Source organism: Carcharhinus amblyrhynchos, chromosome 7, assembly GCF_965287045.1.
Source record: "Carcharhinus amblyrhynchos chromosome 7, sCarAmb.v2.hapA, whole genome shotgun sequence".
NCBI classification, from domain to species: Eukaryota; Metazoa; Chordata; class Chondrichthyes; order Carcharhiniformes; family Carcharhinidae; genus Carcharhinus; species Carcharhinus amblyrhynchos.
This window is the reverse complement of record NC_137330.1, coordinates 11,023,092-11,038,540: the sequence shown is the minus strand read 5'-3', so window position 1 is coordinate 11,038,540 and position 15,449 is coordinate 11,023,092. Positions and strand designations below refer to the sequence as shown.

Below are 15,449 nucleotides of genomic sequence, written 5' to 3'. Positions count from 1 at the left end.
AAAGACAAATATGATTCTATTGATAAGAACCAAAACAATTTCAACAGGGATCAGCAGGAGAATAGAACAAGGTAATTTTAGATGTCAGAGGCAAAGATTTGCAGATTAAAAAAAAATCATTTTGATTTATGTTCTGTTCCTTGCCCAGACCCCCAGGTTGTTGATAACATCTGGTTAGCGATTAATAATGCATTGTTTAAACTAGTCAAAGGTTCAGATTCAAGGCATTTATCAATGAATAAAGCCACAGGATTCCAAACAGAAATAAACGTTATTGTGCAAGTTTGGAAGAATAAAACATTTTCCAACATTTATCTTCTACTGTTCAGCGTTAACACAGGGCACACATGGATTAACAGGCCAACTGGAGTCGAACACAACACCCTAAACAATAAGTGGCAAATACAACCAAATAGGATCCATGGATTTCTCAAGAATCCACCTTGACGCCAATAACACTGAATCAGCCAATCTCACTGATAAAGTAGGTGGGATTTTCTAGCCTTGGCTCACCCCAAGGCCAGAAATTTCCACCTGAGGTCAGTGGACCTTTGCGTGGTCCGCTCCCGCCCACTACTCTTCCTGTGGTAGGTGGGATGGGAAAATTCCACCCTCTGTCTCCCACGAGGATTCCAGTCTTCATCTTCAAAGATCTAACCTTGACATTTTTTTCCAAAATCCACTCCAACTTGGATGGTGTTAGTGGTGCATCTCGCAGGGTTTCAGTCTCATTTCTTGTGATCTCATGCCCCTCAATTCCTGAATATGCATTCAAGCATCAGCTCTCAAACATGACTTTATATTTTTTGGCTGTGCCAGGCAGAACGCAGTAACTTTCCCCTAATGGCCCAGGGCATGAAATATCCAACCTTGGGCTGCTTTTCTGGATCTTAAGGGCTTCTCCTGAGCCCTCTTCACTTAAAGGTCTGCACTTCACAGCCCTTTTCCCATTTGGATCCTCCTTTTTCTACTCCTCTCTCTGTAACGGAGCAGGGTCACTTTCCTGTCTATTACCTGTCTAACTATTCCTTTGGCATTTCTCCCCCTCTCAGCCCTCTGCTTGGAACACTGGTCTTGCATAGTCACCTGCCCTGGGTCTTTTCATCTTTTCTTCCACAGACACGCTGGGCCCAAAGGCTACCAAAATTACAGAACTGTGTATGTGCAGCCCACTCATGGTCTGTGCATGTGCAAATGCTCCCTGATTCATTGGGAGGCTCTCAAAAAGGTTCAGTATAGTTTTCATAAGTGTGGAAAGGATAACCCAAACGTGCAATTGGAGGATAGCAATCAACAATAAGTCATCGTTATTAGAGCATTAGTAAACATCTTGAATTTGTCTGCCTTCAACTTAGAGCATGGCCGTCCTGTGTGTTCTCTCTATCTGTAATTCTTAATACCTGAGGAGTGTTTGAGGATTCTGTATCTGTACTCGATGGAGTTTAAAAGGATGAGGGGGAATCTCATTGAAACTTACAGAATACTGCAAGGCCTAGATAGAGGGGACATGGGATGATATTTCTGTTAGTAGGAAAGAGTAAGGTCCGAGGGCCCAGCCTCAGAGTAGAGGGACGACTCTTTAGAACTGAGATGAGGAATTTCTTCAGCCAGAGCGTGGTGAACCGGTGGAATTAATTGCCACAGAAGGCTGTGAGGGTCAGGTCACTGAGTACGTTAGAGAGAGAGAGAGATAGGTCCTTGATTGCTAAAGGGATTAAAGGCAGGAGAATGGAGTTGAGAACCTCATCAGCCATGATTGAATGGTGAAGCTGATTCAATGGGCCGACTGGTCTAATTCTGCTCCTATATCTTATATTCTTATGTACCTTTGACTAACTTAAATCTGTCAATCTCTGTGTTGAAATTTTCAATTGATCTTTAGCCTCAAAAGCTTTTAGAATAATTCCAGATTTCCACTATCCATTGCTTGCTTGAGCGCATCAGCAACCTCAACAGTGTGAAGGCAAATGATGCAAAAAAAAGAAGGAAGCTTGCATTTATGGACTTACAGCATGAGTGTAAATAGATGTGGATCAATGAATGAGCTGTGGTAACTTGTACCCTATAAAAGTCAAGGAGAGTGCTAATCTATGTGTTTTCTTTGGTGCAGTGAAGAGGCCGAGGCTCTTGCTAAAAAGCTGAAACTTCGGTTTTATCGGGCTTCTGTGAAAGAGGATCTCAATGTCAATGAAGGTGAGTGTACCAGGGGATCTTTCCTGTTTAATTTGACACTTTGTCAGTTACTTTACCAGGAATATTTATCTTTGCAGTTGAAAATTTACCTTTGTTGATATTGGAGCTTACAGCAATATGCCTACTTGCTTATGGATTACATCATAAAAATAATTAAGCCTCCATTGTGATCCTTGTTTTCATATCCTTCCATGGCCTAGATTTCCCTTTCCCTGTAACCACCTTCAATCCTGAAGCCCTTCGAAAACATGCTTCCTCCAGTTCTAACCTCCTTGTGCAGCCCGGACCCCTCCATCGGCAACCGTGCCTTGAATTTAGGCCTTTATGCATTAGAATTTCTAGTTCCCTCTAAAACTTCTTCCCTCTACTCTACCTTTTTGGAAAGCTTTTTTAAATGGACTTATTTTACCAAGCTGATATCTCCAGTGCCTTGGCATCAAATTTTTGTCTGCCAACACTGTTGGAATGTTTTGCCAGGTTAATGTTGCTATATAAATGCAAATTATTGTTGGTTACTACAGTGAACACTCCAGAAACTGTTAAGATTCTCCCAGGCTGTTGTAAATTGAACAGTGTGATCGTGTACATTTAAGACCCAGGCTTGAAACTCCAAGGTGTTTTGTGAAGTTAGCCTGCACCCCAAGTTTTACATTTAATTTTGGTATGGGGTGTTTCAATGCAGGTATGATTCAAGTGGCCCACTAGGAAACTTTTATCAAACAAAGTTTATTTAAGGACACAATTAAAATATAGCAAGAAGAGTTGGCACAGCTTTTACCAATTACAAAACTTAAACATGGCACATTATAACTCTTAACAGCTAGCTGTTCCTTATCAAATGCCACCTCACAGGCACCCTTCTGCAGACTTGGCACAGAAACAAGTATGCTGGATGTGCAGCTTTTTAACACTGGCGGTGAATGCGTCCTTTGAATGTTGGATCAATTCTTAGAGGTGCCTCAATCCTTGAATTTTCAGAAAGCTTCAGGGGAGAGAAAGTGAGATAGATGGAGACACTGCCGCCTTCTACCAGCTTCTAGCAGCAACTGAAACAAAATTACAAACTTAGCCGAATCTTCCACAAAGTGGCAGTCTCTGTCAGATTGTTGTTCCTTGCTTACTTTTCCACACCCTGACTCTACTCCGCGCTTCTGAACTTCCAATGCTGGCTTCTTCAGAAGTGCAGAGAGTACAATTCCGTAAAGAGCTTCATTGCAGTGCTGGAGTGTCAGGGAGAAGATGAGTCATGGCCCCCTGTTACACCAACAGCTGCTAGTAAGACGAGTTAAAACTTCCATTGTGAGTGTTAATAGATGAGTGACTGGGCAGCTTAGAAGGGTGGATAGCTGGGTGAGCTAAGTGGGATAGGTTGGCAGGTGAGTAAGGTGGTCAGTGGATAGAGTGGGTGGGGTGGCTGGTGGGAGGCTTGGCAAGTCAGAGGTAGTTAGGTCGTAATGGGAATAATTAGATAGTTGGTGGTTAGGGTGGTGAACAGAAGTGGCCGGGTCGAGGTGTGGGTCAGGCAGGATGGTTGGCGTGAATGGTCGGGGGAATGGTCAGGTTGGGTCGGGGATAGTCAGGGGAGTCATGGAGCGATTGGGCGATCTGTTCTGTAGTTAGCCAGGAGTTACACTAGGATTTTTCTGCCTTGCGCTTCCTGGATAAATATTCAGGTAAGTAAATCGGGATTGCCCGAAGTCTCTGATTGTAGCTTGGAGTCGGAGACTTTCACGGAGATTCCTAGGAAGCAAGGATGTTACCCTTCAGAAGTTCAAACTTCCCGGTCCATTTCCACAAAGATCAGACACACCAGAACATCCACAGGATCCTGACTCATGTCTACAGTGTACGTCACGTCTCTTGACCTGCAGACTGGAAGATTGTTTTTTGAAACTTTGTCGTTGTTCATTTTATTTGTATAGGGTTTGCAATGGCACAAAATCATACATTACAAAAGGAGGCTATTTGACCCATTGTGCCTGTGTCACCTCACTCCCATTTTCCTTGCTCCTTGCCCATTGCCCTGCAAATTTCTTCTTTTGTTACAAATGACATTTAAAGTGGACTCTTCCAGTCTTGTTTCTGGGTGGGTAAAGTGATGTAGCACTTTCATAACTGATTATGAGGATTTATTGAAGCTTTGAGGGGGAGATTTTGGCTGTTCTGGGTGACTGTGGTGTAGGTGCCAGGAACTCGATCAGCGGAGATTGTGTATCACCTGGAAGATCAGAGAGGAGGGTGTTCACGTCTGCTTCTGAGTTGAATGGGGATTGGGTTGTGGAGGCGACAGGAGATTTTTTATCCATTCCTGATTCTGTCATCCCAATAACATGCTCAAAATCCCAATCTATCTGATCAGCCAGCGACACACACAGTCAGACCACCAGGATAAGTAAGGATGCTGGAAGTATTGCATTGAGCGATGGCATTCTGAGTAGTGTAGTAACCCCATTGTTTGGCTGTGATTATCCCAAATTGTTTTCTTGCAGTTCATTGTGAGAATGGCTATTTTTGTGTGAAGAATACTTTTTTTTGTTTTTATTTTGGAATGTATTGAAATACAGTGAATTCATTCATTCTTGAAATGAATTGCATTTTAGCCATTTGTATTGAAACGAGCCATTGTCTCAATACAAACTGACCCGGTATGTTCAATCTGACTTTAGAAAACATACACGATGGTGGGAAGATTTAGTTCAAGTTATTTTATCTCCACAGTTTTCAAGTATCTGGCTGAGAAGTATTTGCAGCGACTCAAACAGCACACCACAGAAGAACAGGAGCAAGTGCACGCGACAAGCAATCGCATAGGTACTTTGCCTCATTAACTCATTAAATATACCTCCGAGTTGTGATTTCCGACAGCCATTGGTATCGTGTTCATGTGAGCTGTCCAAGGGTTTCACTGTTGGAAAGGGAACTGTCTAACTCTAAATGATACAGTAGGTGAGACAATAATATTTCACAGGGAACTTCAAATTGAGGGATGAATGTCTGCTGTAGATGTTGATTGTAAGGGTCCTACACAAAACAAACCAATTGCTTTTGATTATAGGAAGCTCCTGCAATGAAGACTGCACACCAGGAAATAGCGAACCGATGGTTTTTCCCTCCCTCAATAGGGTGGCACTCTGGCACAGTGATTAGCACTGCTGCCTCACCGTGCTAGGGACCTGAGTTTGATTACCAGCTTGGGTCACTGTCTGTGTGGAGTCTGTGCGTTCTCCCCGTGTCTACATGGGTTTCTTACAGGTGTTCTGGTTTCCTCCCACACTCCGAAGATGTGCAGGTTAGGTGGGTTGGCCATGCTAAATTGCTCCTTAGTACCAAAGGGACTAGGTAGGGTAAATGTGTGGGGTTATGAGGATAGGGCCCAAGGTGGGATTGTGGTCAGTGTAGATTCAATGGACCGAATGCCTGTTTCTGCACTGTAAAATTCAATGTTTCTAATATCCAATGCGCCACGGCACAATGGCTGATGTTGGCTTATTTATTAACTTGCTCGTGTCTCATTGTTGTCATTCCTTTCAAATCCCACTGTTGCCATGGTACAATCTCACCTCTTTAGTTAGTGGCCAAGTTGTTCACTCAGGTTACCTCAAGCAATGGAAAGGAAGATGTGCAATTATTTAACACCTTTCAGGGACTCGGTGTCTCAAAGCACTTCACAGCCAAGTGCTTTTGAACACTGCCATGAGAATCAATTTGCACACAGCAAAATCCCACAAACAGCAATGCAGTAGTGACCAGGTAGATGATCTGTATTGTTGATTGAGGGATAAATAATGAAAGTGTCAGCTACACAAGTGGAGGTTGAATCTGTGCCTTTCTGATTCAGCAGCAAGCATTCTATCCATGAAGATACTGTGTGATGGATTTTATGGGAGCAGAAGTAGTCAAGTTTGGGTGATGTACAATTTGTCAGGCAGTTGCTGGGAGCACATGGTTTGAGCCTAGTGGTTCAGCTTGTCCAAACCATTGTTTCGTGCTTCCTGTCAAACATGTTAAATGTACTGTTGCAGAAACCCTCTGAAAGCTGGCTGCAGGGGCAGATCCAAGAGGCGCGGCATCACAGAACTGTTGCAGCACGCTAGAAGGCCATTCAGTCCATCGTGTCTGCACTGGCCATCCAACTGAGCAATTCGCTATGTGCTATTACCCTGCTTTCTCGCCATAACCCTGCACGTTCCTCCTATTCAAATAGCAGGCTAGGCCCCTTCTGAATGCTTCGAATGAACCTGTTTCTACTACATCCTCAGGCAGTGCATTCCAGACCTGAACCACTCTCTGCGCATTGCTTCTTTGACACTTAGTTGAAATCTGTGCTCTTTCTCGTTCTCAATCCTTTCACAAGTGGGAACAGTCAACTTCAGTGTTCCTGACAAATCATAGATGATCCTCAAGATCCTCAGCTCCCTGCTAGTATTTTCTATAGGAAGGTTTGTGTGTGTGTGTGTGTGTGTGTGTGTGTGTAGATAGTGGAGGAGGGACTAGGTTTGCATCTGGATCCCATTGCCAAACCAGAGAGTTTTTTCATGAGGGTGAGGGACGTTGGAAGTATTAGATTTACGCTGCCAGTATTAACAATTATTGTTTGAGGAAACTGTCCAATCTTCTTTGATAAGCTGACAAAGGATTAATTATGTTGACTAAGTTGCACAAGTGATTTTAAAAATACATATATAAAGTTGCAGACAAAGAACCGTGGTACAAGTCTGTGCATGTACAGTTTTAGGGTAGGTTTGACACAAAGACGGTCGTGAAGAGTTGCCATGCAACTCTGTTAGCACTAACTGCAATTAGTGTATCAGATTAAATCATTGAAATTCTTCTCTTCTCCCAGGAGTATTCAACACGGCTGGCGGCAGTCACTCTGGCCAGAATTCCAGCATGATAAACGGTGGAGCGGTTATCAGCCTGCGGCCAAACAAGCAGAGGACCAAGAAGAGCAGAAGCCTCGGGGGCCGCTGTGGAAAACTCTAGCCGTTCCGCTGTAGCACAGCGTCGGTCTGCAACGTCTGTGCAGCTGTTGAGATCAGTAAGGGTTTTTAATTTAGATATTCTGACACTTCAGTGGTAGGTCACAATTACGGACGCTGTGGTACTTGGCTACCCACACCTCGGCTGGTGCAGAGGCTTCGGAAAACATATCACTCGGTCCGAATTCGGTTGAAGGTTGCAATAGCGTAAAAGAGGGAGCCGTGCCTGGAACAGGCAATCAATGGCACGTCTGACTGCTGCAGCTTTGCGTGGATTGGTTCTGGGACGTTAGGTTTGTTCACCGCTTTAGTCACCTCCTTTATTACGAAAATCAATATGCTTGAGTTGTGCAGCGTCCAGTCAGATCCATGGTATTACCTAAAAGGGAAACAGTAATGAAGGCAGTGTGATTAATCCTTGAAAGCACTTCCTCCAAGTGAGGGAGTAACCCAGTTACCAGGACCAAGAATCACCAGAGCAAGCTTAAAATAGTTTCCTTTAGGGAATTGACTTAAAAAAAAACCCTTTTTTCTTTTTAAAAAGAAAGCATTGTAATTATGAGATTTTATTGTCATTTGAACAGATGTAACGAAAACATTGCCATTTGTGCTTTACGTGTGTGATTGTTAATTGATGGAACTGACACTAATGACTTGTGCAATATTTCAGTGTTGGATGCAGCTGAAGCAAGGTATTTTGCTACTAGGAGTAGTATTTTTCACATTCCGATGGTTTGAGTTGATCGTATTATTTAGATAAGTGTTTAAAAAAAAGGCTTTTGATATTTTGATGTTTGTAGTCATAAATCTGCTGTTTGTATACTTTTTCTATTGTGAATGTGTAATCATGTCTGTCAATTGTTTGCATGTAAGATTTGGATAATTTTCTTCACAGGCCTTATTATTCAGAGCAAGATATTAGCATGAGTGCCAATTCAGTACTGCAATTATTGCCTTTTGTTTTTTTCATTGTTTCCTGCAAGTAAGTAAGAAATTCGCCCATCCCGAAACCATAAGATCCTGCCTGAAATCAATGGACCTTTCCGTGGTCCACTCCGATTCCCGTGGCGGGTAGCAGGAAAAATTCTGGCCAAGTTTTCTAAATGATATGGTAAGTAGAACCTATGACAGGGGCCCATATCTGAGGTTGCATTACCTGATAGCACTACAATTTTTGTATCATATTGTTTCAAAATCGTGAGTTACTAACTGCATGATTGTTGTTTTTTAAGTTACACAGCTTGGCAGCTACTGTACTTTCTCCCCTTCCACCTCCATCCAGAGTTTCTGCTGTGCTTGCAGCTGCCCTCATCTGCAAGTGACAACAGCCAGTTTGTGGATGACACACTAACGCTGCAATGATTTTGTAACTTTTGACACAATCTCCATTGTCACCGTGAATGTACAGAATTAGCAGGTAGGAAAAGATGAGCTTGTCCAGCCAGCCTGTCTCACCATTGACAGATCTTCATGACTGGACATCCCCTCCTTTTCGCCCTACCTCACCCTGCAGCCATGTAATTGCCTAGAAAATAATTTTAAAAAGCCTGGGCTAACTAGGGGAGAGAGATTCCTGGAAGATTCCTCTCCATCCTCCTTAGGCAATCAAAACGAGTCCAGGGAGCTGGTGTTTATTTTTCAGTCACCCAATTAAGTTTCAGATTTTTAAATCTGTTGTTTGATGCACTGCCAGGAAACAGACACTTTGAATAAAATGTCTTCCCTTGCAGTGATGTCAGGAGAATAGCATTGACTGTGCTGCTGCTGCTCTGACTTGTGTCACTACGAAGGAGGCTTTTCGCAGTCCTGGACAGGATTGTTCAGTGTTTGAGTCACTGAAATGAGAGACCAAATTAATTATTCTGATATTCACAAAACGCAGCTGTGTTAAACTTTTCAGTCACAGTCAGCTGAAGTAAAACGCAAACTTGGATTTTCTCCCGACACGTGCTGACTGGTCACCTGTGCTTTTCTATTTTTGTTATTCGGAGCAAATGAGACATCAGTTTCTTTGATCCTACTCCGTGTCGCTCATTTTAGAAATTTACAAGGAAACAGCACTCGCCAAAAGGAATGTGCATTTGGAAAGCTGCGTGTATCCAGATGGTTAAATATAAATCATGGAGCTGCCATTTTCTGGTAAAGAATTTTACTGCACAGAAACAGACCATTCAGCCTAAATAATCTTTGGTGTTTATATTCCACACCACCATAAATACCAAGTACCGTACACTATTAAAGATTTCTTTTTTGTAACAGATTTTTGTTATAAGAAGCTGGTCTGTGTGTGTGCTTGCATACATAGATATATGTATGTAGGTTGAGGTTAGATACAAGTTGTTTGAAGCCAACCTTATATATTGGTCCAAGTTGTGGGTTTATTGCAGTTTTGAAATTCCTAGCTGTGCTTCAAGTTTATTTGAGGTCCATTCGTACAGTCAGGGCGATGCACTGCTGCCTCACATTTGCCAGGGACCCGGATTCAATTCTGGCCTTGGGTCATGCTGTGTGGAATTTGCATGTTCTCCCCACGTCTATGTGGGTTTCCTCCGGGTGCTGCAGTTTCCTCCCACACTCCAAAGATGTGTGGGTCAGGTTGATTGGCCATGCTAAATTGACTCTGGTGTCAGGGGGATTAGAACAAAGAACAAATAAAATTACAGCACATGAACAGGTCCTTCAGACCTCCAATCCTGCACCGACCCTGCTGCTTAACTGAACTAAAACCCGCTACCCTTCCCAGGACCATATCCCTCTATCCCCATCCTAGTCATGTATTTGTCAAGATGCCCTTTAAAAGCCACTACCTCCCTTGGCAACAAGTTCCATGCACCCACCACCCTCTGTGTAAAAAAAAAGCTTGCCTTGTACATTTCCTTTAAACCTTGTCCCTTGCACCCTAGAGGGATTAGCAGGGTAAATATGTGCGGATACGGGAATAGGGCCTGGCAGGGATTGTGGTTGGTGCAGGCTCGATGAGTCGAATGGCCTCCTTCTGCACTGTAGGAATTCTGTGATTCAGACTGGTGGCACATGGTTGTAAGAAAAAAGGGACAAAATGCAATTACTGGAGATGACTACAAAAGTTAATAAATACCATCCTTGCCAATGATACCAACATTTGGTGGATGAATGAATCAATACATGTTCTAAAATTGGTGCCTGGAAGATGAGGGTGGAGGGCTGAGATTTGGGCCATTAGGATGAAAAGTCTTGCCTGCAAGGTTTAGCCAGAACTTTCATGTGTTGCTTTCCCCTATTACTTATTTCCAGGACATCCTGGTTTTGGTTTTATGAGGATTGGCTTTTCTCATTATACACTGCCTGCCTTGCATGAAGATGTAATAATCATGAGCTTGCCCACAATCTCCCAGTGCAAGGCACCGTGTTTGGCAGTGTGTATTGAGAAAATCAGCCCTAGTTTCCTTGATGTTGCTGCTATGATATTTTGTACAACTTGTCATATTTGCTGCTGCATATCAATATAGTATATAATTTTCAAGGTACTGATAGTTGTGCTTTCCAGTCAGTGGAGGGTTTGTGTTATCTCATCATTTAATACTGAATAGAATCAGACCATTCAGCCCCTAGGCTTTCAGAATGAAGAATGGGCGGCATGGTGGCACAGTGATTAGCATTGCTGCCTCACAGTGCCAAGGACCCAGGTTCAGTTCTGGCCTTGGGTCACTGTTTGTGTGGAGTTTGCACGTTCTTCCAGTGTATGTGTGGATTTCCTTTAGGTGCTCCAATTTCCTCCCACACTCCAAAGGCTAGGTTTATTAGCCATGCTAAGTTCTTTCTTAGTATCAGGGGGATTAGTGAGGTAAATAAATGGGGTTATGGGGATAGGGCCTGCGTGGGAATGCTGATGCATGCTCGATGAGCCAAGTAGCCTCCTGCCTCTGTAGGGTTTCTGTGATTCGAATTAGTCCTCCTCCCCTGTCCTTATCTATAAATTGTATCCCGACATATGCTCCTTTTTGCATTGCATGACACAAAACTGCTGTCATAGTACTGACCAATTGCCAATCCACTGTTCCATGTGCGCGTAGTTGGGTCAGTGCAGTGCCTGCCAGCAGGACAATGCACCTCCTGGCAGCCAATCTGAACACAGTGATGTATGAGGACTGAATGCAGTACCACCGAAAGCATAGGTGAGTCGGAGTGAGTTGTACCCAACAAACTCCAGGACTCTGATCCTTATACAAGAGTTGGAACATCACAATGTCCAATTTGGTTGAAGTGTTACAGACTCACAAAGCACCCTGACCCAAGTCTGTGCGGGAAGCAGTGGTTTGGTGGTAGGAACTGCAGTATAGCACAAATTCAACAAGGACAAAACACTTGTGTTTGGAAACATCTGTTTTGTTGCTTCCTTTCAACTCTCTGCCTGATAAGGTTCCAGGCAGCTAATCTTTGTACCTTGATTTCCCCATTCCCATCTCTCTGCATTCAAAATCGATTGAGGAGTCAAGTTGGCCTATTTTGGCAATTCTACTCTTACTTTGTGCTGCTTCTGCTTTTACAAATCCTGTGAAAATCAGTCATTAACTTCCAAAAGCCCAGGGGGCAGGTCATCACTCGTTTGAGCGTAGCAAAATGCGTGGGGGTGGGAGACCGCGCAGTTACTGATCAGAATTTTCAGATAAAATATATATTAGATGCAGGCCATTCTCTGTGACTGTCTGCTATTTGGAGAGGACTGGAATGTTTGTTAGAATTTGTCAATGTACAAGTATTATACTGAGATGTTCCAAGTGTCAAAAGTGAAGAGATGTTGCATACACCTTGCACTTCCTCTGAATTATGCAGTCATCATTCTTTTTGGTTAGTGGTTCCTGTGATGCATCACTGTCACGTGTTAGCTGTGAGTCAGTGGATAATGTCCTCAGCTCTTGAGTCGCAAGGTGCCAGCTTCAAGTCCCACTCCAGGGCTTGAGCTCAAAAATCAAAGCTGACTCCAGTACAATGCTGAGGGAGCACTTTCTTTTGTGCTTTGATATTAACTGTTTTGCTTCCATTTCTTCCAGCCTTGGATCGTTTTACCAAGTATGTTGAGGTGCTATATAAATGAACTGTGCTGTTCTTGCTTCCCCACCCCATGGCCCCACTAAGCCGAGAGGATGAATGTGAAGAGACTGACTGGAAGAGGAGGGAGGTCTCACCCAGGTGGCCCTTTACCTCTTCACATCTCTTCATGAGCTGTCCAGTCCTGGATATTTTTTCTCCCCTCCTGTGGAGGCGAGGAATCCAAATCAGAAGATGCATCAGCATTGAGTGGTTAGCACAGGAGGAGGCCACTGGTGACTGTGGCATCTCTTCAAAAACACCGTCAAATTAATTCCATTCCCCAGCTCTCCCCAGAAGTCATACAATATTTTTCCTCTTCAAGTCCAACTTCCTTTTGAAAGTTATTGAACCTTCATCCTCACACTTTCAGACAGTTAATTCCAGATCATTATCATGGTACTCCTTATCATTCTCATTCAAGAGAACTGACACTCCTTTGGATAAGAAAGCAGTCATCTCACCCTGAGTCTTCTACCCATCTCTGGTTACTAGCCCTTCAAGGCTGATACTCCCGTGCAGTACTGAGGGAGCACTGCACGGTGGAAGGTGCTGACTTTTGGATATGACATTAAACCAAGTTCCCGTCTGCCTGCTTTAGTGGGTGTAAAAGATCCTATGGCACTACTTCAAAGAAAAGCAAAGAAGTTCTCCCCAATGCCTTGGCTGATATCTATCCCTCATTCAGCATCACAAAAAACTTTTATTTCTGGGTCATTACAGTGCTGTTAACCACATTCATTTTAAAAAAAATGTTGGCAGAATGCAGATGTTAGTTTGAGGTACCGGCACAACCAAAGCAGAAACAAGTAGTGGGGAAATCTATCCTGGCATCTTTCTGGTTTATGTACGTATGCTGCCCTCCTTGCTGAGCCATAGTGGGAGCCATTGGAGCTCTCGAGAAGAGAGCTTGTTGACAAGAAGAGCAGAAGGTGTGCACTCTTCCCCTCAGGGTCTGATCCAACAGCTAATCCTCTGTTGGGACTGCAGCAGTGATTTGCTGATCTCAAACTCCCAGCAAGGAGACTTTCTGTTAAGTGTTTATTAAAGCTTGTTGGAAATTAAGTGCCTCTGACTTATCGAGTGACTCCCAGCAAAGGCCATATTGGGTGCTAGCATGTAGATAGGAAGCATTACAACCTTGAAACGCTCTGCTGGTTTATACATCTGTGAATGAAAGCCCAAATGGCATTTGATTTTAAAAGGGGCTGTCTCCAAACGTTCAGCAAGCTTTCAAAAGTCGGCAGAGTTTGGTAAATATGAATAGAGTCCCAGTAAATAAACCAATGAAGCAAAATTGCTGCTGCATAGATTTTGCTTAGTCCCCATTATAAAAATGCTGTCTGTTGTGTTGGTTCACGTTTTCTGAAGGTATAGACTCAGTTTTGATGTACTGCCATGGGGTCAGGTACAGTTATGCTCCGCTTTTGCAATGGAAGAACTTTTTAATATTAGCTTGTTATTGAGTTGCTGCATCAGTGAGTCACAGTGGTTAGCACTGCTGCCTCACAGCTCCAGGTACCTGGGTTTGATTCTCAGCTTGGGTCACTATGTGGCGTTTGTAAAACTCTCAATTGGCTTGCATTCCAATTGATCTGGGTAGTTCCTGGTTTAAAACATTCATTTGGGGCAGCACGGTGGCACAGTGGTTAGCACTGCTGCCTCTCAGCGCCAGGGACCCAGGTTCGATTCCTGGCTTGGGTCATTGTCTGTGTGTAGATTGCACATTTTCCCCGTGTCAATGTGGGTTTCCTCCGGGTGCTCCGGTTTCCTCCCACACTCCAAAGATGTGGGGGTTAGGTGGATTGGCCATGTTAAATTGACCCTTACAATAAATGCATGAGGTTATGGGGATAGGGCCTGAGTGGGATTGTGGTGGATGTAGACGCAGTGGGCTGAATGGCCTCTTTCTGCACTGTAGGGATTCTATGATCTGCAGTGGAGCCAATTCAGTGACAAAATAATTATACTGAAGTTTATTCACACATGCATGCATTGACTTTTACACCCTCCTTCTGTGATGCATATAAATATCTCTGAACATCCCAGTCATAGGAAATTTGTTACTGGGTTTATACTTTCAGCTGGGTATTCAATCAGTTATTCTGGTCGGCAGTAGCTGGTAATATGATTTATTTAATAAGTGTTCCTTATTCTTTTACTGCAATTGATGGTATGCATGTATGTGTCTGTTACATTGTGCCACACTAATCACACAATTTTAGCAGATTTTTTATTGACAAATTTGTGTAAATGATCTTAATAAAATGAAAATTCTACTGGATTCTTTGTGACTTCTGAATTTTTGTCTGCCAAACTCATTCAGGCATTAGCACCAAGCCACTCCTTACTGTCGAGTCTTCTGCTAGCTTTAACTCTTCCGAAGTCACCTTGTTCCCCCCTCCCTTGTGGCTCTTGTAGAGCAGATCTCAGACAAAAGCAGTTCAACTACTTCTAAAACCATGGTTACATTTCTTTCTCTCATCTGAATGTTTCAGACAGCCAGCTGACATGAGCTGCATAACTCGAAGTGGAGAGTTCTCACCGCCGTGGGACTGGCAGAGGACACTAAACTCATTTCCCTTTTCTGCTTTTGATTCAAGGACTGGGGGAAGGGGAGGGTTGCAGTGATCACTGTGGGGAAATGTTCAAGCAGGGAAATGAATAGATTGCTTGTTTCAGCAGTGAGGTCCAGAATTATAATGGCTGAACAGATTCATGTAAATTGAAGGCATTTTCTCCAGAGCCAAGCTGCCTCTTACCACTTTCCTTGCACAAATCAAGCTTGGCACAAAATCCACATCGCAAGTGCTAAACTTGTACAATGATGGGCTGTGAAGACACTACAGTGTTTCTAAGCAATAAATGCCGGGATAGCGCTTTTAAACCTGGAGTCAGGCTGTGCCTGATGTCCTTTTTCTGGGAATGATCTTCGGTCAGTTTAAAAGTGCAAAGACACAAATTCTGTATTTTTGTTTTCTAATTTTACGATTGTGTTAGTTTTGACCCGTGGAACACGTGTGAGGGGGTTACAATTTGGTGCTTTGGGGAAAAGGAAACTAACTACCGAATGTACCATTAGAACTGTAATTCCAAGCTGGATGGTTCCTCCTGATTTCACTCATTTGAATTGAGAGTGGTTGTCTTGCTGCACACCATAGAACCCCTACAGCGTAGGAGGCGGCCATTTGGCCCATTGATTCTACACCG

At 43.4% G+C, this 15,449-nt stretch overlaps 1 protein-coding gene across 6 annotated transcripts in view; it reads left to right on the top strand.

Moving 5' to 3' along the window:
• rab23 (RAB23, member RAS oncogene family) overlaps positions 1 to 14,523 on the top strand; it is a 39,233-nt gene extending 24,710 nt beyond the window's left edge. For all 6 annotated transcript variants that reach the window (XM_080191954.1, XM_080191956.1, XM_080191953.1 and 3 more), the window contains 3 exons: positions 2,111 to 2,193; positions 4,912 to 5,004; positions 7,037 to 14,523. In XM_080191954.1, the coding sequence (XP_080048080.1) occupies positions 2,111 to 2,193; positions 4,912 to 5,004; positions 7,037 to 7,176 (316 nt within the window). In that variant the 3' untranslated portion in view covers positions 7,177 to 14,523. The remainder of the gene's footprint in view (positions 1 to 2,110; positions 2,194 to 4,911; positions 5,005 to 7,036) is intronic.
• Positions 14,524 to 15,449: the final 926 nt, after the last annotated feature.